Here is a 22603-nt window from a genome sequence, read left to right on the forward strand (position 1 = left end):
CCAGTTTAAAAAAAAAGCCAATGGTCACATTTTTGACATTTAAAAGCAAAACTACCTCAGTAACAAAGCTAATAATCTGGCCTAGCGTGGTGGCTCATGCCTATAATCCTAGCACTCTGGGAGGCCGAGGCAGGAGGATCACTCAAGGTCAGGAGTTCAAGACCAGCCTGAGCAAGATCGAGACCCTGTCTCTACTATAAATAGAAAGAAATTAACTGGCCAACTAAAAATATATAGAGAAAAAAATTAGCTAGGCATGGTGGCACACGTCTGTAGTCCCAGCTACTTGGGAGGCTGAGGCAGAAGGATTGTTTGAGCCCAGGAGTTTGAGGTTGCTGTCGGTGAGGCTAATGCCACGGCACTCTAGCGAGGGCAACAAAGTGAAAGACTGCCTCAAAAAAAAAAAAATTCATATTTTATTTAAATGTATGGAGGTGATTACAACTGAAATTAAATTCATTTATATTGATTCCATGTGGCCAACATACCAACAGCTACCACCGACATGTACTTAGTACTTTACATTAACCCTGAGACCATATGATTCTGTTTTATAAGTGAGGAAACTGACGTTCAAAGAAATTAGATAATTTGCCCCAATTCCCCACATAAAGTACAAAATGGCTGAGCTGAGATTCAAATTTAGATCTGTAATTAGGTTTGTCTGAGTCTCTCTCCTCTACCCATATTTCCCTCATTCCAATACAAACATTTCTTAGATTTTACATTTATATTTGTTATAACTTGAGAGAAAGCTGTAAGATAGACCTGGAGTAATAATAAAGGAAAATTTGGGGGTGACTATAGAGGGGTGTTTAGGTAATCCATCTCATTACTTTCAGTATTAATTTCAATGCTAATGGAAGATCAATTTAAGAGTAAGCATGTATGTTAACTGACCCACCAAGAGGAAGGGGAAGAGATACTTTTGCCTTGCTATATTTTACAAGTATACCTTCTCACTCAAATTATTAAATTATTCTCCAAATGAGACCTTCTGGCTGGACGAGATGCACTTTTCTAGAACAGTTTCTCTTTAAATAAAGAACGAAGCAATAAAAGACACATCCCTTAAGACATTCACTTAAAAAACATTAACTGAGATCCTACTATGTACCAGATACAAAAATAAATGCCTTTAAGAGGCACATATATTCTGGTGGAGAAACCCTGTGTGAACATCTGCTGGGACTGGGTGCAAAGTGTTAGGATAAAAAGAGGTGGGTGGTGCAAGAGGAATCTGTTGGAATCTTGCTTAAAAAGCTGTTGTTGGTCGGTATGGTGGCTCATACTGGTAATCCCAACACTTTGGGAGGACAAGGTAGGATTGCTTAAGGCCAGGTAGTTGAGACCAGCCTGGGCAACACACACACACACACACACACACACACACACACACACATACACACACACACACACACACAGAGCTGTTGCTGTTTTTTTATTGCTATTTACCTCATGTCTGAGTACATGTGTGTATTTATATACAAAGTTTAAATGTGATTTTCTTTTTTGAGACAGAGTCTCACTTTGTTGCTCAGGCTAGAGTGAGTGCCGTGGAGTCAGCCTAGCTCACAGCAACCTCAATATCCTGGGCTCAAGCAATCCTGCTGCCTCAGCCTCCCGAATAGCTGGGACTACAGGAATGCGCCACCATGCCTGGCTAATTTTTTGTATATATATTTTTTTAGTTGGTCAATTAGTTTCTTTCTATTTTTAGTAGAGATAGGGTCTCACTCAGGCTGGTTTCGAACTCCTGACCTTGAGCGATCCACTCGCCTCGGCTTCCCATTAAATGTGATTTTTTAAAGTGAAAAATAACTTCATCAGCACCATCGCTCCATTGTTTTTGCTTCTAACACCTTGCTAGGCACTTTCAAACATATTGTGTTACATAATCTTCAAAATCACCTACTCTGTAAGGTAGCTGTTTCAAACACTTAGGGAAAAAACACTTAGGATAGTGAATGGCACATAAGTCTTGAAAAGTGCTATTTGGGGGTAGTTAGCTGTTATAAAACAAGTCCAAGTCCAAAGGGGGGAGGGTGACCAGCACGCGATCTCAGGCAGGTAGGTGAGTGAAGGGCAGAGTTAGGAGCCTTTCTCCCTCCTCCAAGCCCTCTGCTCTTTGCTCAAGCACCATGCTCCAAAAGTCACCTCAAACCATGACAGTGAGGTGCTTCCTCTCAGGAGTTCCTCATTGGGGTTGCCCCACCCCAAGTTAGGCTCTAGAATGCTGCAGTCAACAACCCAGCCCCCACCCATGCAAGGCCCCACCCAGCCAGGGACTCTAATTCTTACTTAATGCTAAATTAGAGGTGGCAGATTCTTGATACCCACATTGGAAAAGCTGTCCATCTTATTCCATTTATTATTTTGAACTGCTTGCTCTTAGAAAGAGGTCAAGGGTAGACTCTGAGAACAATCAAGAAGAAAAAGCCCACGTCAGTTAGTAATAATGGTAATAATAAACAGCATAGGAATTGTTAACATTTACTGAGCTCTTACTATGTCAGCAATTACATTAAACACTTTACATAGATTTCTTCGTTTATTCTCCACAAAACTGTGAGGTAGATGCCATTATCGTCTCTTACAAATAAGGAAAATGAGGTCCAGAGAGGCTAAGTATAACTCGTCCAATGTCACACAGTCAGCAGGCAGTAGACCTGGGATGTAAAGCCAAGCTCCTAGCCACCACACAACGCGCATGCTTTGGTTCTATTACCGCAGGGATATCACCAAACAGAGCCTGGCTTTGGGCAGGTGTTCAGTAAGTGCTTCATTCACGAATGAATAGAGTGAACGAGCTTGGGGCCAAGCTCAGAAAGGCACGAATGTGTCATCCCAGGTCTTTCTTGTATTTCCCAACTCTCTTGTCTGCTCCCACCCTGGCATCACACTGTTCTCTTTCACTCTCTTAAAACAAGAGACTGAAAGTTGAGCAAGACTCCAAGGAACCAATCCTGCGTGATCCTGTTCTGCAAGACAAGGCCCTTGCAAGTTACAATGACAGGGTGCCCCTATCAACAAAGTCAGGCACAAGCCACTTCACCTGTCTTCCTGGAGTCAGAGTCACAAAGCAGGAGACCTCAATCTTTTTCAGTCCTTAAACCATTCAGGCAAAAGACCTCAACAACCCATCATCCTACTCTTCCATTCATTACTATACTTCCAAATCTAAGACTAAGGAGAAAAATAATACTTACAAAGCAGGTTATTAAATCAGGCAACACCGCGTATGCTGTGTCCCACGTGCTGGGAGCTGGAGGATCCTAAATGCCTTGCGTCCAACCCAGCACAGAGCAAGGACTGAAAAGTATTGGTCTTCTTCCCACCTCTCCATCTCACAGAGAAACTCAACCAACTCCATAAACTGTGACAAGGGTGAGAAGAGACAAGTGCCTCACAAAGAAAGTGCTATCAGAGAGTAGAGAAAGGACTGATCCAAGCAGGCAGTGAAAGCTGAGCTTAAAGGATGAAAAGTTTTATAAGGTAAAGAGAAGGGTATCCCAGACAAAGGAAAGAGCTGGAACAAAACCACAGCATCAGGAGATGCCCTGCAAGCTGCTGCAGCAGGGAGAGCATGCGGCAAAGCAGAGAGATGGAGCTGCCTATAGTTAAACTGTGAAAAGCCTTACTGCCACCAAAGACATTTCAGAGGTGAGGAGAGGCACAGAAAACCTAGTGGACATTTGCCACTTGTGTTTCATTAGTTCGTCATCAGACTCAACCCTCCCATGAGCACCCTGATTCCTTTGGAGGATCCGGCGCACAGTCTTGTAGGGAGGTAAGGCTTCCTGCTCTGATGAACGCACACTCCCATCAAAAGTGTGACTTTTTTTTTTTTTGAGACAGAGTCTCGCTTTGTTGCCCAGGCTACAGTGAGTGCCGTGGCATCAGCCTAGCTCACAGCAACCTCAAACTCCTGGGCTTAAGCAATCCTCCTGCCTCAGCCTCCTGAGTAGCTGGGACTACAGGCATGTGCCACCATGCCCGGCTAACTTTTTCTATATATATTGGTTGGCCAATTAATTTCTTTGTATTTATAGTAGAGGCGGGGTCTCGCTCTTGCTCAGGCTGGTTTCGAACTCCTGACTTCGAGCATTCCTCCCGCCTCGGCCTCCCAGAGTGCTAGGGTTACAGGCGTGAGCCACTGCGCCTGGCCAAGAATGTGACTCTTGAGGGAATGATCCAGAAAATCAGGAACGATATATAGATCATCAAGGTGGTGGGATCCTAACAAGGAGCCACCCTTGTCTCTGGCCCATTTTCCAAATCTGGTCCTCCAGTTTTTCTGGTCACCACCCTTCCAGTAAACTCCTTTTCTGTTCAAGCTAGCTAGAAGCAGCTTCTGTGGCTTATCACCAACAATCCTGACTGACAAAGAACACACTGAAGCAAGGAGGCACCTGACCAAAAGCTGTGCTGGAGGAAGATAACACAGTTATCAACAGTGTAGTATGCAAAAAATCCAAACACCCAAGCACCAGCACTGGTCAAGCCCTTCAAATAGGCTGTTCACTCGGCCTGGACACGGTTCCTCTCTCCGTCCACCCCCGCATCCTTTAGACTTCAGCTTATAAGGTACCTCCCCGAGAAGTGCTCTCTGATCCTGCCGCCTCCACTGGTTAGGCGCCCCTGTTGGATAACGTCCTAGACCGTCTAGATTCAGATCTTTGGGGGCATACCCTGGGAGTTCACAGACACATTCAAGTTTAAGAACCTCTTACTATACACCCTGGCCACACTGATTCACTAGTTCCCAGAACATGCCAAACGATTCCCAACATTGGTCCAATTCTATTAAATATTTAAATGAACATCCTGCCCTTTCATTTACCTTGTAAAACCCTATTCACTCCCTCTTCACAACTCAGCCCAAATGCCAAAGTGCCTGTGAAGATTCTCCTAATTCCTTTCCTTAGTGCTCCAAGAATTTGGAGTTGTTCCTCTGTTATGGCCTCTGCTGCACTTTTCTTTGTATGATGGCTGGATGTTTAAATGTGAGCTCCCTGAAAATAGGAACCATTTCATTCATCTTTAAAACCCTCTAGCACTATGCCATGAACATAGTGGATTCATATTTGTGCTGAGATGGATCGAAGCAATGATTTTTTTTTTTTAATTTAAAAACAACTTCTGACCAGAGAAAGGGCTCCTCAACAGACAGGCTTCCAGAGTCAGGGCATCTCGCACCTCACTCTCACCGGGCAGGGAGGAGTATGGGATCCCACACCAGAAGACCCAAGTTCAACTTCACTTCTTCAGCAAAGGAAATTTCAGGCAAATCATTTTATTTCTCTCAGTGCCTTTATCTGTGCCTATGGAAATGGACATAAAAATCAGGCACCGATCTCACAGCACTGTTAGGAAGACAAACGTATCAGAAGGATTTATGTGAAGCACAGGGCTTCCGAGGGCCTGAGCTGGGCAGACATCAGTTTAGCAAGGCAGCTCCACATGTGGTGCAGCAGCTCAGAGTTTCATCACTGTTCCAAACCAGAACCTGAACCCAACAGACCTGTTCCACGGACAGATGGAGGAGCAAGATTGTGACATTTAGACTCATATTCATTAGCCATTCTCAAGGCCTAAGATATGCAGAAAGAGCTCTGTTTTCCAATTTGCAAGTCCTTCAATGGTTTAGGATTAGTTTCTAAAACAGAAGTTCCCCGGGGAGCCTTACCTTGAGGCCCAGGCTCTGGGATCCTGCTACTCTTTAAAAAATTCCATCATGTCAACAAAATTTAACCCTTCAGTCTTGTGGTCCAGAAGTGGAACACTTTACACAGCACTCTGTGACTACTCCTCTGTGTCCTGCCCACCACACCTACAAAAGCCCTTTCAAAAGGGAAAAATAAACATTCTAAAACCGTATTCTAAAAAAAGACCCCTTGGTCCTAAATCAACTTGCAAATTGATGTTCATTCAGTTCCTCATTCATTCTCACATAGAGACAGAAGAGTGCTTAAGTTTACTTAATTCTTGTAGCACTTATGATGTACATATCCCCAATACCCACCCTACAGAGGAAACTGAAGCTCAGAAAAGTGCTGTGGGACCAAGAAGTCACTTTAAGTACCCAGCACAGAGCAGAAACCTCTTGGTAAACACGTATGTCAGTCATACGTCACTTAACAATGGGGATATGTTCTGAGAATAGTGTTGTTACACGACTTCATGGACGTGTAAACATCATAGGGTGTACTAACACACACCTAGATGGTATAGCCTACTACAAACCTAGGCTAAATGGCATAGCCTATTGCTCCCAGGCTACACATCTGTACAGCAAGTTACTGTACTGAATACTGTAGGCAACTGTAACACAATGTTTAGCATTTTTGTATCTAAATTTATCTACACATGGGAAAGGTACAGTAAAAATAAGGTATAAAAGACAAAAAATGGTACACCTGTATTAGACATGTCCCATGACTTGCAGGACGAAGTTGCTCTGGGTGAGTCAGTGCGGGAGTGGTGAGTGAATGTGAAGGCCTAGGATATTACTGTACAACTACTGCAGACTTTGTCAATACTGTACACTTAGGCTATACTACATTCATAAAAAAAATTTTTCTTTCTTCAACAATAAGTTAACCTTAGTTTACCATAACTTTTATATTTGATAAACTTAATTTTTTAAAAATGCTTTGACTCAAATGTTTGGCTTAAAACACAAGTACATTGTACAGGTACATAAAAATATTTTCTTTCTTTATATCTTTATTTTATAAGCTATTTTCTACTTTTAAAATTTTTTATTTTTTAAACTTTTTTTATATCTTAGTTTTGTTGAAAACTAAGACGCAAACACACACATTAGCCTAGGCCTATACAGGGTCAGGATCTTCAATATCACTGTCTTCTACCTCCACACTTGTCAGGGTCAATAACAAGCATGGGAGGCCAGGTGCAGTGGCTCATGTCTGTAATCCTAGCACTCTGGGAGGCCGAGGCGGGAGGATTGCTCAAGGTCAGGAGTTCGAGACTAGCCAAAGCAAGAGCGAGACCCCATCTCTACTAAAAATAGAAAGAAATTAATTGGCCAACTAATATATATAGAAAAAATTAGCAGGGCATGGTGGTGCATGCCTGTAGTCCCAGCTACTTGGGAGGCCGAGGCAGCAGGATTGCTTGAGCCCAGGAGTTTGAGGTTGCTGTGAGCTAGGTTGATGCCATGACACTTACTCTAGCCTGGGCAACAAAGCGAGACTCTGTCTCAAAAATAAAATAAAATAAAATAAAATAAAATAAAATAAAATAACAAGCATGGCGCTGTGATCTCCTATGATAACAATGCCTTCTTCTGCATATCTCCTGAAGGACCTGCCTGAGGCTGTTCTACAATAAATTTTTTTTATAACTAGAGAAGCATACTCTAAAATAATAATAAATTGCCATGTAGTCGCTGTTAAATAAAAATAAAATAAAATAACGATAAAAATATAGTATATTAGGTGCATAAACCAGTAACACAGCCATTTATTATCAGGTACTTTGAACTGTACATAATTGTGTGCTATACCTTTCTATGACTGGCAGCGCAGGTTTGTTTACCCCAGCATCACCACAAACATGTGAATAATGTGCTCACTATTACATTATGACAGCTACAACCTCATATAGGGAATAGGAATTTTTCAGCCCCATTATAATCTTATAGGATTCACCATTGTATATGTGGTCCATTGTTGACTGAAACATCATCAGGTGGTGCATGACTGTATATGCATATAAAAAGAATTAAACACAATAGAAAACAACTATCTCAAGCTGAGTGTCCAGCCCTGTCAGAGAAATAAACAGAAAGCCCCCAACTAGCTCAGAAAAACTACCATGATTGATTTTTAAAAACCCAAATCAAAGTATTCTGAGAAATGAGGCTATTCATAACAAAAGGGCATTTCCTAAAATATCTGCAGATTTTGGTGAAAGGTGGTCTTAAGAGAATTACAGTGAAATGAAGCAACTTCTAGAATACTATGAGTGATGGAAAGCCCCAAAGAATTTTTATGTGACAATGCAATGAAATTTGTGGGCAGCAAGGGCTGCTACCCTGAAACTATGTGAAAGAAAATTCAGACAGGAACAGAGTTCCAAAGAAACAATATAAAATAAGAAACCATTCTCCCAGTGCCCCGAAGCAAAGGACTGAAAATAAGGAGCTGCTGTATGTACCTTAGAGAGCAATTTTAAAAGTAAAGAGAGCAGGCAAACCAGATGAAGGATCACTCCAAGAAATTCAAAGCAGAGAAGTGTGAGACAATCCCAACCACCAGGGTCCTAGGCAAGCAAAGAGGACATCTGAGGCACTGGAAGGGATGGCTCAGGAAGTTGGTCATCACCCACTGACTGTCCAGTGGTCCTGAGTCCAGAGAAGTCGAGTGAGGAGCCAAGAGGCCAGGGCAGAGGGGTCTGCATATGTGCAGCGTTGGGGGTGGGAGTGGTGTGAGCTCTACACTGGCAAAAGTATGGCAAAGAGATAGGCAGAATAAAGAGTCCCAACTGGACTGTGCCTAGAAGCTATGGGGAAACAGGCCCTTTCCTACACACTGGTGAAGGTATAAAGTGGAACCACCACTATGGACAGCAGTTTGGCAGTATCTAACAAAACTACAAATACATGCAGAGCCAGAAGAGAATGTTAGTTCCTGCCCCTTCCTTTTATATTTTATCTCACGGGATTCTTGCAACATCTGTGACTGAGAGAGCACCATCCTCACTTTGACCCAACAATCCCACTTCTGGTAATTTCTTCTCTTTACATGAAGACTCCTCTCCAAGAAAAATACTCATCAACTAACTCCAAAGTGACTGGTTCCTAAGTGTTCAGAGCAACAGTGCTCATGTTAAAGAAAAATTGCAAACAATGAAAATGTTCAACAGGTACATGGGTATGTAAGTGTTTGCCTACTGGATGGATTCATTACATTAGATTATATGGCCACCATACCTCAACTATTTCAACGTATACCAACCTGTATGTGAAAATGTTAGGATGTTTGTGTACATCAACAAAGTTCAGACAACAATGTAGAAGGACATGAACAAATTTGATATTCAGATAGTTCTAACTGAATATAGTTGCTTAAGAATTTTCTTTTTCAATTACAAATTTGAGGAGAGAAAAGATGTAGTTGAGAAAGAAGCAAAAATATACTTTTTAAAAAATGCTGGACGGGCGCAGTGGCTCACGCCTGTAATCCTAGTACTCTGGGAGGCCAAGGCAGGAGGATTGCTCAAGTTCAGGAGTTCAAAACCAGCCTGAGCAAGAGTGAGACCCCGTCTCTACTATAAATAGAAAGAAATTAATTGGCCAACTAAAAAAATATAGAAAAAATTAGCCGGGCATGGAGGTGCATGCCTGTAGTCCCAGCTACTTGGGAGGCTGAGGCAGAAGGATCGCTTGAGCCCAGGAGTTTGAGGTTGCTGTGAGCTAGGCTGACGCCACGGTACTCACTCTAGCCTGGGCAACAAAGTGAGACTCTGTCTCAAAAAAAAAAAAAAAAAAAAAAAAGGCATGAGGCTGGGGCCTGTAATCCTAGCACTCTGGGTGGATGAGGCGGGAGGATCGCAGGAGGTCAGGAGTTTGAGACCAGCCTGAGCAAGAGCGAGACCCCCGTCTCGACTAAAATTAGAAAGATATTGGCTGGACAACTAAAAATACATAGAAAAAATTAGCCAGGCATGGTGGCGCATGCCTGTAGTCCCAGCTACTGGGGAGGCTGAGGCAGAAGGATCGCTTGAGCCCAGGAGTTGGAGGTGTTGGAGGTTGCTGACACCATGGCACTCTAGCCTGGGCAACAGGGTGAGACTCTATCTCCAAAAAAAAAAACAAAAAAACCATTGTTCGATGAAAGGGAGGCAGCACTCAAGAACGTTAGGCCAAAGGCCTGGGTGTGAATGCAGAGAATGTTTGTTAAGGGAGAGGCCAAAAAAACAGAGGAAGGAGGAAAAACCCAAGGGGACTTTGGTTTGGTGGTCTGAGTAACCCCATAAAGTAGGTCCCAGGATATGTGACTGGATGAGACCAGGAGCTAAAAATGGATGGAAAATAAATAAGCTCTGGACAACAAAAGCTTTCAACCAAACATTAGTGACAGTGATATACACTCAAGTGTCAACAAAGCTATGTCTTTAAAAAGGTATACACAGAGTAAAAAGTAGACCTGTGTTTCACCTCACTGAGCAGTTTTTCTAAAGCACCACTCACTGCAGAAACGTGAAGTCAGTTTCTATCCCTTCTCCTCACCTCTACCTCCCAGTGGTGCTGCCCACAATCATCCCCGAGCTCATGCCTAGCTCACCCAGTTGGCCACTCCACCCTTCTCAATGACGTGAATAACCAAACTGAACGGGAAGTGCTTTCCTTTCCTCATCAGACACACCTTCACAGAGTACTATTCAGTGCCAGGTACTGACAGGGTTCCTTGCCAAAGATGAAACTGGGTATTTGCAGGGAGAAGGAAGCCAGAAGAGGTCCAAGACAGTGCCATGGAAAGGCTCAGGAACTGAAAGCTGCTCTGCAGGGTGGGTACAGAGTGGGCTACCAGCAGGAGGCCTGCATGAATGCAGGTATCGGACACAGCTCTCCAGAGACCCACTAGGTAGGGACAGTGACTGACAGCCCAGTCATATCAAGGAACATCGTCATGGAATCCAGAACACCAAGGATTGGAACACCATGGAACACCAGAACAGCAAGATCCTAAAATATTCCAGAAGAGAAAACAGGTCACACGCGAAGGATCAAGATTCAAAATGGTATCAGATGAGAAGATGATCAGGTACTGCCTTCAAAATTATGATATAAAACTATGTTCAACCGAAAGTTCCAAACTCAGCCAGGCTATGAAATTGGGGTGAGGTCAGAGTAAAGGTATTTTTAGACAGGTAAGGCCTCAAAAATTTACCTCCAAGTATTCTTTCTTAAGAAGTTACTAGAGATTGTGCTCCATCAAAACCAGGGAATAAAGAACCAAGAACTAGGAAACAGGAGCTTCACCGTCACCCCAGGGTTATGGTTAGGGGCTGTCCCAAGGAGGGAAGCATACCTCCACTTACCTTGGTAAACAATCACCATCAGATGGGGCAAAAAGAGGGAGGGCTCCAGGAAAAAAGAGAACTGATCACCACACTAATTTAGGGCTGAGTTAGTTATAGGAACATAGAAACCAAGCGAGTGAATAAATGGAGCTGTTATAAGCCCTTGGAAAACACAAACAACAGCAAAAAACGTAGAAGATCTACCCAAGAGAAATGAACACCTATGTCCACACAGAAGCTTGTACACAAATGGTCACAGCTGCTTCATTCATAATAGCCAAAGAGTGGAAACAGCCCACATGTCCATCAACTGTTGGGTGGATAAACAAAATGTGATGTAGCTGTACAATAGAACATTACACTGTGACATGCATGGACCTGGACAACATACTGCTAAGAAGTCACATGTTGTCTGATGACATTTATGAAATGTTCAGAATAGGCAAACTCATAAAGACAGAAAGCAGATTAGCTCATGGAAAAAATTCTTCAACCTCCAAACAGAACAGCTGCCTCTACTTGCCCAGCTCCCACTTCACTTCTGACTCCTTCCCAGTTTATCTAGCCTTCGACCCCCTCACCTGACTGCTCTGTTAAAGGTCAATCACTTAATTACTAAATCCTATGACTTTCATGGCTCTGTCATCTTTGCTGTCCTGTCTCCATCATTCACTGACCACTACTTGATTTCGAACTCCTGACCTCGAGCAATCCGCCCGCCTCGGCCTCCCAGAGAGCTAGGATTACAGGCGTGAGCCACCGCGCCCAGCTACTGACCACTACTTGAAAAGCTCACTTCCTCTTAGTTTATTACACTTTCCTCACCTCAAACCTCTCAGTTCTCTTCTCTCATCTTTATCCTCAACTCATCAACAGTGACTACTCAATCTCCATCGGTTTTGAACTTCTGAGTATCTGGCCTCTCGTTTCCTACTACATCACACCCAGGCACCTCAGTTTCAGCCCATTTAAGAAAAATTTTCAGGGCCAGGTGCCATGGCTCATGCCTGTAATCCTAGCACTCTGAGAGGCCGAGGTGGGAGGATCACTCAAGGTCAGGAGTTCAAAACCAGCCTGAGCAAGAGCGAGACCCCGTTTCTACTATAAATAGAAAGAAATTAATTGGCCTACTAAAAATATATAGAAAAAAATTAGCTGGGCATGGTGGCACATGCCTGTAGTCCCAGCTACTCGGGAGGCTGAGGCAGAAGGATTGCTTGAGCCCAGGAGTTTGAGGTTGCTGTGAGCTAGGCTGATGCCACAGCACTCTAGGCCGGCCAACAGAGTGAGACTCTGTCTCAAAAAAAAAAAGAAAGAAAGAAAAGAAAAATTTTCATTATCTCCCCAAACTAGCCCTTCCTGCAGGCTTCTGAACTCTCCCAGTGCCCCAGGCTCAAAGCCTTAATGGGATCTTAGAATTCTGCCCCTGTTCTGCCTTCAGAGTCATGCCTTCAGAGTCATGCCTTCACTAAGGACCAGTCCTGTCATGCCCAGGATTTTTCTTTTTTTAAAGAGATGGAGTTCTCTGTCGCCCAGGCTGGTATGCAGTGGTGTCCTCATAACTCACTGCAGCCTCCAAGTCCTCTGCTCAAGCAATCCCCCTATTTCAGCCTTCTGGCACGCATCACTATGCCCAGCTAACTTTTTATTTTTATATTTTTAGAGACAGAGTCTTGCTAGGTTGCCCAGGCTAGTCTTGAACTCCTGGTCTCAAGTGATCCTCTTGCATCAGCATGTAGTAGCTTGGACTACAGGCACATCCCACCATATCCAACTAATTGTTCTATTTTTTGTAGAGAAAATATAGCTACTGCCCAGGCTGGTCTCAAACTCCTGGCCTCAACCGATCCTCCAGCCTCAGCCTCCCAAAGTGCTAGGATTACATGTGTGAGCCACAGCGCCCAGCCCGTTCCTTTTAAGTATCATCATCTCACACCCAGATGGCTGCAGTTTCCTAATTGGTCTCCCTGCCTCCAATCTTCCTTGCCTATCACCACAGTTGAATTTTCTTAAAACCCGTGATTAATATGTTCTCTCCTTACAGGGAGCACAGTTTGGCTCTAATTCACCCCTCAGATTCCTTATACACTGTGTATTTCAAGAAATCTCTAGTAATCTTTCATTTCTAGAGGAGGCTTGGTGCAACTCCTTCCACATGCTTGTCATGTTGCTCCTGCCACCCATCCTTTTGGGTTCAGCAAAAAGTTCACCTCTATGACTGTGCCTTTCCTGATCCCAGTGGAAGAGGATCCTACCTCTCTGCCCTTCCAGAAGACCTGGTGTATAACAGCGCATGAAGTTCTTTCTCAAAGTACAGACATACAACACAAAGGATGTGGTATAGCTATTCTATCACAAGAGACCTGGGGACCTGGGACAGTAGAACATTCTGCAGCAGAACAAGGCCCTGGAGATCAACTAGCAACACCTGGGAACCTATAGTATATTTTTTAAAAAATTGAGCCAACATATAAAAATCTGGAGATTTCACATAAAATCCAGACTTGGCCATTTTTTGAAAAGGAGATGCTGATGATACCTCTTCCAAAAGGCCTCCCTGGACAACCAAGTCTAAAGTAGGTGACCTCAGTCACTCTTTGTAATATGGCTCAATTTTATTTTTTTTGCAGTGCCCCACGAAAGTTGTTCATTTACTTTATTTAACTTGTATTTCCTCAAGAAGTTAAGCTTCCATCCTAGCACTCTGGGAGGCCAACGCAGGTGGATTGTTTTGAGCTCAGGAATTCAAGACCAACCTGACCAAGAATGAGATTCCGTCTCTACCAAAAATAGAAAGAAAAAAAAAATTAGCCAGGCATGATGGTGCATGCCTGTAGTCCCAGCTTCTTAGGAGGCTGAAGCAGAAGGATCGCTTGAGCCCAGGAGTCTGAGGTTGCTGTGAGCTAGGCTGACGCCACAGCACTCTAGCCGGGGCAACAGAGTGAGATTCTCTCAAAAAACCAAACCAAACCAAACAAACAAATGAAAAACAGAAGTTAAGCTTCCTGAGAGAGAGGAAACCTTGTCTGCCTTGTTCAAAGTTGTCCTCAGCACTTTGTCCATTATGAGGGTACTTAGAAGCCACTCAAGAGATGTGCTGAAGGAGTGAATCAGATGGATCTGGCTTCCTTGAGCCCATACCCACTAAGGGTACCAATGGACCAGAGCAGAGTAGACTTTGTGCAACCAAGGCTTCCTGCCTGCCTGCCCCTCCTGGAGGCAGGCATGAACTCTCTAGGTTTCAAGTACCCCTTATCCCCACCATACGCATACAAAGAAACTAAACGTACTCACACTCACTATCTCTCCCCTTCCTCACCTGACTGGCTCCTAGAAGAATCTAAGCCAGGGGTCCTCAAACTTTTTAAACAGGGGGCCAGTTCACTGTCCCTCAGACTGTTGGAGGGCCGGACTATAGTTTTAAAAAAAACTATGAACAAATTCCTGTGCACACCGCACATATCTTATTTTGAAGTACAAAAACAAACAGGCAAAAACACCCGCATGTGGCCCGCCAGCTGTAGTTTGAGGATGCCTGATCTAAGCTGACTACCCTTGATCTATTCCAACCCCAAACCATATCCAGTGCAACTTAGTATCCTGCCCAGCCTAAGATCACTGGATTCATTCAGGCATTCCACAGATATTTAGTGGGCATCCTCACTGTGCCAGGCACTGTTCTATGTGCACAGAATTCAGTATGAACAAAACAAAGGTCCCTGCCCTCATGGAGCTAACATTCAGTAAAGGGAACAGATGGGTGAGTATCAAGTATCTGCGGAGATCACTGAACTTCAGCCTGCCTAACCCTTCTTGTCCTCTGAGGCCTGGCCAGGTCAAGAGCTCCCTCCTTGGTGTGGTCTTTCTGATAAGTCAGACTTTACCAGGCTACCCTCACGGCTGCCTTTCACTTACTGCCTGTACAATTGTGAGCTGTTCTATACTAGCATTACAGTTTGTTATTCATGTCAAGCTCCACAAGGCTATAAAACTCTCCTTCCTATCCTCATTGTTCCTTACAGCTCAGAAACCACAGCCAGCACTTGAATACCTGTTGATCAGCTGAACATCAAACCCAGCCCCCAGGTCTCTTGTGACAGAATAGTCACACTACTTCCTTCTGTGGTATATAATTGTATTTTTTTTTTTTAGAGTCTTACTCTGTTGCCCAGGCTAGAGTGAGTGCCGTAGCGTCAGCCTAGCTCACAGCAACCTCAAACTCCTGGGCTCAAGCAATCCTCCAGCCTCAGCCTCCCAAGTAGCTGGGACTACAGCCATTTGCTATCATGCCCGGCTAATTTTTTTCTATATATTTTTTAGTTGGCCAATTAATTTCTTTCTATTTTTAGTAGAGATGGGGACTCGCTCTTGCTCAGGCTGGTTTTGAACTCCTGACCTTGAGTGATCCTCCCGCCTCAGCCTCCCAGAGCTCTGTTTCTGTTCTACTCGTATCTTTGTTCTTATTCCGATACCACGCTAATTTATTTCTATGGTTTTGTGGCATATCTTAATATATGGTAGGGCAAGTTCTTCCTCTTTGCTCTATCGATTCACGGGCCTTTTGTAATTTCCTTTCCAGATCTCCCAGTTATATCTCCAGACAAGACACAGAAAAAGGAATATCATAGCCACTTGAACTGTAAGTGAGAGAAGGGAACTTCACAGCCTTTTAATCACATCTCAATCTGGGTTCTTGAAGAGACCTTCTGTTCCTTCCCAATTAGTATTTGTCCGATTTTTGCAATTACATCCTTTAGAAATCATCCCAAATAGAAATGTGTGCTCATTCTATGATATAAAGTTGTTTTTGAGCCACCTCGCCCGGCCTAGAACTGTATTTTGAGAAACAGCCTTGTGTACTATCATAAGCCAGGTCTTCTGGAAGAGCAGAGAGATGGGATCCTCTTCCACAGGGACCTAACCTGGTATGGGGACCTGTGAACACACTGAATCACTGTGGTAGTTTCCAGAGTATACATTTTATTTAGCAATGAGGATAAAGTTAGTACTAATCACTAAGTGATTTAACACATTACAAATTAAGAATAAGGAATCGATTATGGAATAGGAATGTAAAATGCTCATGAATTTTGTTTTGTGCCCTTGCCAGTAGGCAGTTTGGACATATAGCATGTCTTACCGGCTGCGTAATCTTTGGTAAGTTAATGAACCACCCTGGCCCTCAGTTTCAGCATCTGTGAGAGGGAGATGATTAGTGTAACAGTCCTTTTTATCAGATAGGGTTGTTACAGGGATTGAGAACATCAATGTGTATGGGTGCTTAACATAGGGCCTGGCACAGAAGTTCTCTAACACATTAGCTGCCCTTGTTATGTTTCAAGAACCCCTGTACCACCTACCCATTTGTTAACCCATCTCTGTATTTAGAAGAACTTAGCAAAGAGTCTGTAGTTGGAAGTGGGGCTTCAATTAAGGGTCTTACCATACTGCCACGATAACCAAAATGCAAAGCAAAGACAAACCAAGGGGAGAAATATTACAAAAGCAAAATGGGAAAATGGCAAATGGATCCTATTCAATTAGTGGCTGTCATTTATCTCTTCCCCCCGAAGAGAATCTTCTGCTACCTCTTTCTTCATCTTCACAATGGGAATTTAGCCATCATACATGCCTGCTAGGTTATAGTGAGATCCTGGACATGAAAGCATTTTGTAAAGTGACAAGCACAATCCATCTGAGTTACTGCTTAAGAGCATGGGTTCTGGACTCTCCAAGGTGAAACAAATCAACATCTCCTGGCCTCAGTTTCTTTAATTACCATATTAAAATAGGGGTAATATCTATCTCTCAGGATTGTTGTGAAGAATAAGTGAAATAATACAAACTATTTGGGGCCTAGAACATCAGATCTCAACTACTGAGAGTTATTAAGATTACTAGCTTATTCACTGGACTTTTCATCCCCCAAAGGTGGGGTGCAAAGAAACCAATACTGGCTCAGGAACCAGGAGAACTGGGATCTGTAACCAGCTGGGTGACCCTGGGAAAGTCACTGACTCTCTCCAACCCTTGGTTCCCGTGGTCGCAAAATGAGAGCATTTTAAGAGGATCCCTGGGCTCCTACCAGCTCTTCCACTCCACTGTTAAGACCGCTGGAACAAAGGCCACCCGCTCCCCAGCCTGTACCCGAGGGGCAACAACTCAAAATTCCTTCTGCTCAATTTCCTTTGCAGTGTGACAGCAGGAGCGCCCAGGTCTCCATCCTGGAGAGATGCGTTCACACTCCGCCGCCACCGCTCGGTTCATCAGCAACCTGCTTCTGCAGCAGCTGCCCAGAGTTTCCCAGAGCGCCTGGCGATCGGGCTGTCCGTCAATCCCGGGAAGACCAGGGGTGGGGGCCGCAGAGACTGGGGGCTGGGTACCGGGAATCCCAAAGCCGCTCCTGCGGCCGGGCAGGGAGTGACAGGTGCGACCCGCGGCCGCGGGCTGCAGGAGAGCGGGACGACGGGTAGCGCGTGTGGGCGCGCGAGGGAGGCGGCGGCCGCGCGCGCTCTCCCCAGGCCGCTCCCCGCACTTCGGGACCCGCCACTCTCTCCCCACTTTCGGCCCCGCTGCGCCCCAGATCCCACCGACCGGCGCGGAGCGGCCGGGACAGGCTCACACTCGCAGCGCCGGAAGGGTCGGGGACCACCGGGGCGACCACGCGCGCGGGGTTCTTCCCGCGCGAGCCGGTGCTGTCTGGGGGTGGGCGCACGCGCACCCGCGCGCACCGCCGTAACCCCTTCCTCCCCGCGCGCCCCCCGTACTCCCACGCACCCACCCACCACTCACCGTCGATGTCCCCCAGGGTCAGCTCGTCGCCCAGCTCGGTGAGGGTCTCCATGGTCTCCATACCGACCAGCTCGCCGCTCTCGTCCATCGCCCGGCCCAGCGCAGAGGCCCCCCTGCCGTCCCGCTCAGGGAGACGCGGGGGCGGTGCTGCCGCCACCGCCCATGACACCCGACAGCCTCCGCCCGGTACCGCCTCACCGGCCCGAGCCAGCCGCCGCCATGTTTGCGCTGCGCCCCGGCGCCGCGCGGAAGGGGCGGGGCGGGATTCCCCACCCCAGCCCTCGCCCTTGCGGCCCCGCCCCCAGGCCGCGCGCCCCCTTGTTTGTTGTCAATGGGACCAGGCTCGTCTCAGCCAATCAGCGCGCGGAGCAGCGCGTGGGGTGATGGCGCGTCATCGATCAGCAGCTCAGATTTGCATAGCGAGGCCCCTCCCCCCGCGGTCTCAGAGCGAATGCGTAGAGTAGCCGCCGGGTCCTCTGCCCAACCTTCTCATACTTGATTAAGGGAGCCGCTCCCTTTTCCGTTGGATCTGCTCCACAAGCAAGTCCGTCCCCTGGCGTGGGACTGAAGGGTTAACAGGCCACCCTCCACCCGCGACAGCCGGCCGCCTCCGGCTCGGGCTGTGAGCGCATTACGTCATCTTCCCAGCTGCCTCCCCCGCCCGGCACGCCACAGAAAGCGGGTGGAATCAAACCCGGCCCCCCCAACACTGGGGGACTGGAGGAAGGAGCCCAGGTCATCTAAGTCACGCTCCGCCCAGCCCCCTTACACAAAAGGAAACTGAGGCGTGACTGGGGCCGCGAGTTGTGCAAGGGCAGTCAGCGTTTTACAACTTCCGCGACTTTGCACCAGCCGCGGCCACGCGCTTACTCCAGTGGTGCTCAATCCGTGGCACCTCAGAAGCTTTAAAACAGCGCCAGTGCCCTCGCCCACCGCCGGCCTCCTGAGGTGGAGCCTGTGCATGAGTATTTTGAAAAATTCCGCGGGAAATTCTGACGCAATGCCACCCACGGATTCCCACTCCTTCCAGCACCTCCTGCCCCATCTTGCAGCTGGTCACGTTGTAAACAAACGTGCAAACTTCTAGGAATTTATCCCAAGGAATAAAATTACAAGCGCTGAAAGAAGTGCTGAAGTATGCATATGCAAAGTGGTCTTCTGTAACTAGGAAAAACTGAGAGGCCCAATAAGGCAATGAATAAATTACATCCGTATGATAAAATACCACGACATCATCATAAATTATGCACTTAGGTCGGGTGGCATAGCTTTATGCCTGTAACCCCAGCACTTTGGGAGGCTGAGGCAGGATTGCTTGAGGTCAGGAGTTTGAGACTAGTCTGAGTAACATAGCAAGACTTCATCTCTATGAAAAATAGAAAAATGAGCCAGGCTGTGGTGGTGCCTGCGTGTAGTCCCAGATACTTGGGAGGCTGAGTCAGGAGAATTGCTTGAGCCTAGGAAGGAGTTTGAGGTTGCAGCCACTACATTCTAGTCTGGGCCACAGATCAAGACCTTGTCTCAAAAAAACAAAAACATGCACATAAGTATATATATTTATTGACAAGAAAAGGTTTTCACAATTATCTTGATATAAAGAAAAAGTAAGTTTCCTGCCAGTTTGTGAGAAGCAGCTGTTACTTAGCGGTCATGACTTAAGAGCACACAGGCTGTGTGGAGTTGGACACATGGATCCCTTAATTCGCTGTGTGACCTAGGGCTGATCAAGTAAATGTTCTGAGTCTCACTTCAGTCATCTCCAAAATGGGGATATAATAGTATCCCTTATAGTTGTGAAGATTAAATGAGATCATTTCATTCATTTTACAATATTTATTGAACATCTCTGTGGCAGGCAAACAGATCCTGCCCTCTGAGAGCTTCCAGTCTAGCAAAAAAAACACCCCAAACCCACCAGACATTAAACATAAAAATAAATAAGAGATGATGGTACAAATGATTAAGGAAAAGTAATGGATGTGAAACTAATAAGGGACCTGACTTGTGATGTCAGGGAGACTCTGAAGAAGTGACATTTAAGATGAAACCTGAAATTATGTATGAAGAAAGAACTGCATCTGGTATAGCTGATGGAACAAATGACAGGGACAAAGGCCTTGAGGCAAGAGCTGCTGCCAGCAGCACTTGGCATGAGTTCTGGCATATACTAAGTGCCAGTACAAGGTAGCTATTGTAATTGAAAAAACAAGGATCTATGTGCTCACCTGAAGGGTGAAAAGGATGGAAGGCCCAACAGCTGGTTGTCACTTGTGATTATGGGAGTGGTAGGATTTGGGGTAAGTTTTACTTTTTGGCATTTCGATATTGTTTAAATTACTTTTTATAATGAACATGTAATACCTAATGAGAAATGAAGTCGTTTTACATTTTGGGAAAACAAGACAGGAATGTTCTTTTCATTGTTTACACATAGGAGAGAGTTGGTATAGACTACACTAGTCTCACCCTGAAAGAAACAGAAAACCGAACCCTGTTTTGGACCCAGCCCTGGGCTGGAAGGTACCATCTTCAGCTGTGCCTTTCAGTGGCTCTCACAGGGCTCCTCATATTGGTGTGTGACTGTCTCCTAGCATGGCAGGATGCAGCAACAGCTCCCACAGGACTCACTTTGGCTCAGTGCCAGCCCCCCCCCCCCAGCCTCAGTAACCTGCAGAGGGCTGCCATAAGCACCAGAGGCCAGGAAGGCAGGCAAAGCACTTCCCACTCTGCAGCTGTTCCCACGGTTCCCAACTGAATCTGCCCAGAGGCCATGGTACATGGCCAGGTGGCCTAAGGGGGCACAAATAAAGGCTCCGTAGAAATGGTAGAAGAATGGTAGCTACGCTGGACCTGAACCTCAGCAAAACACTGATATTTTCCCTCTGGCCCCGGATTCCACTTAACTGAACATCTCTTCCAGGTGGCACCTTAGGAGGACAGAGGCTGGCTCTGAGGGGTGGAGTGGCCTTTGACAAAATCATTCCTTAGCACCTGGGCACTTCATCTGAAAAGGGACAGATTGGACTAGGTGACCATTATGTTTAGACATCTACCATGTATTGGGTACCTACAGGTCATAGGAGAGACCTTTACATATGATTTTCACTTACTTCCTCTTGACACCTGTCCTGTCAGGCTTTTGCTCACAGTGCCTGTCCCCTTCTCCCTTTTCCCCCAGTCTTTCAGGACTCAGTTCAGATATCACTTCCTCCAGGAAGCCTTCCAGCTGGATTAACCAAGAGCATGTATCACACTGTTTGAAACAGAGGTGGGATTAAAAGGTGGGTAATAACAAGTTTGGTTTTGGATAAACAGAAACAGGCAATGAAAGTTTCCAGATGGCGACAGGGCAGGTGTCCTTAGCTTTGAGGTCTTAGATGGTATGGCTGCCCAAGAAAAGAGCAGAGAGAGACAGCCCTAAAACAACTTCATTTGAACAGGAACAGATAAGGAAAGAGGAACCAGGAAGAGATAGAGCAGGCTCAGACTGAGGGCAAAGAATCAGGACAAAACTGGATCATCTCAAGAAGAAAGAGTTGTCAATAGCATCTCTCTGAGGACAATGACTGGGGAGGGCAGAGGAAGATGTGGGGTTGGGATGAGGAGGAAGACAGGCTGTGGACTAGGGAGGTTTTGCCCCCAGGGGACATCTGGCAATGTCTGGAAACATTTTTGGTTGTCATAACTGGGGGGTTGCTCCTGGTGTCTAGCAGGTAGAGGCCAGGGTTGCTGCTAAATATCATACCACACACAGGACAGCCCTCCTCACACACTCAACAAAGAATTATCTGGCCCCAAATGTCAACAGTGGCACTGTTGGGAAACTATGCCTTAAAGCTGTGGTCCCCTATCCCCTGGGTTGCAGATACCCAGCCTGTTAGGGACCTGGCTGCAGAGCTCCCACCACCACGTCAATGGAAAAACTGTCTTCCATGAAACTTGGGTGGGAAGGAACCACACAGCATGAAGTGAGTGGTGGCAAGAACAAAGCTTCATCTGTATTTATAGCAGCTCCCCATCACTGCCCAAGCTGACTCTCCCCTACCCAGCAATCCTGCCCATGGAAAAATTGTCATCCATGAAATCGGTCCCTGGTGCCAAAAGGGTTGGGGACTGCTGCCTTAAAGGATATTGGGGAGCTCCCAGAGTCTCCAAAGTTGCCATAGATCAGGCATAGAAGCTCAGCAGACAGGAACAATGTCTAAGATCCACTGAAAACATCACTGTTGCCACCACTGGGCATTCCTGGCACTGGTCTCTGGACTAGCCTCTAGAACTACCACTCCACTGCTGCCCAGGGTACCTGTGACCACTACTGCCACCAGCACAACTCCCATACAGAGTGGGTAAGTCCAGGTGGTGGGGCTGAATCCCAGCTGCCAGGGGAGGCTGGACACACAAGTGCCCTAGGACCTTTGCAGCTGAAGCGGGTGCAGGCCCTGCCTGCAGTAAGGCTCAGAAGGGGGACTTCCCAGAACAAGTGACCCTAACAATAGTGGCAGCAAAGGGAAGGTGAGAGGGGACAAGCAGAGTGGTTCTATTTCTTTGAAGGGAGCCCATCTGAGGTAGAAAGGACAGGATCAACTAAGATGGAGAGAAGCTGAAGGTGTAGCGGGAAGAGTCCAGGAGGAAGGAGGTACCAGATGGGGCAGACAAGAAGGCAGAAAAGACTAGGCCCTCTCTGTGGCTCTGCATACAGTGGGCACTCATTAAATCTACAGGATGAATGAAGACCCATCAAAGAAGGGCACCTATCACT

The 22603-nt window shown here is 46.0% G+C and overlaps 1 protein-coding gene across 1 annotated transcript in view; it reads right to left on the reverse strand.

The window, feature by feature from the left end:
• The window catches only part of SREBF2 (sterol regulatory element binding transcription factor 2), a 62196-nt gene extending 44114 nt beyond the window's left edge, over positions 1-18082 (reverse strand). Inside the window, exon 1 of the mRNA XM_012741773.3 lies at positions 17845-18082. Within this exon, the coding sequence (XP_012597227.2) occupies positions 17845-17932 (88 nt within the window). The 5' untranslated portion in view covers positions 17933-18082. The remainder of the gene's footprint in view (positions 1-17844) is intronic.
• Positions 18083-22603: the final 4521 nt, after the last annotated feature.

The sequence above is a fragment of the Microcebus murinus genome, chromosome 10 (genome assembly GCF_040939455.1).
Source record: "Microcebus murinus isolate Inina chromosome 10, M.murinus_Inina_mat1.0, whole genome shotgun sequence".
NCBI classification, from domain to species: Eukaryota; Metazoa; Chordata; class Mammalia; order Primates; family Cheirogaleidae; genus Microcebus; species Microcebus murinus.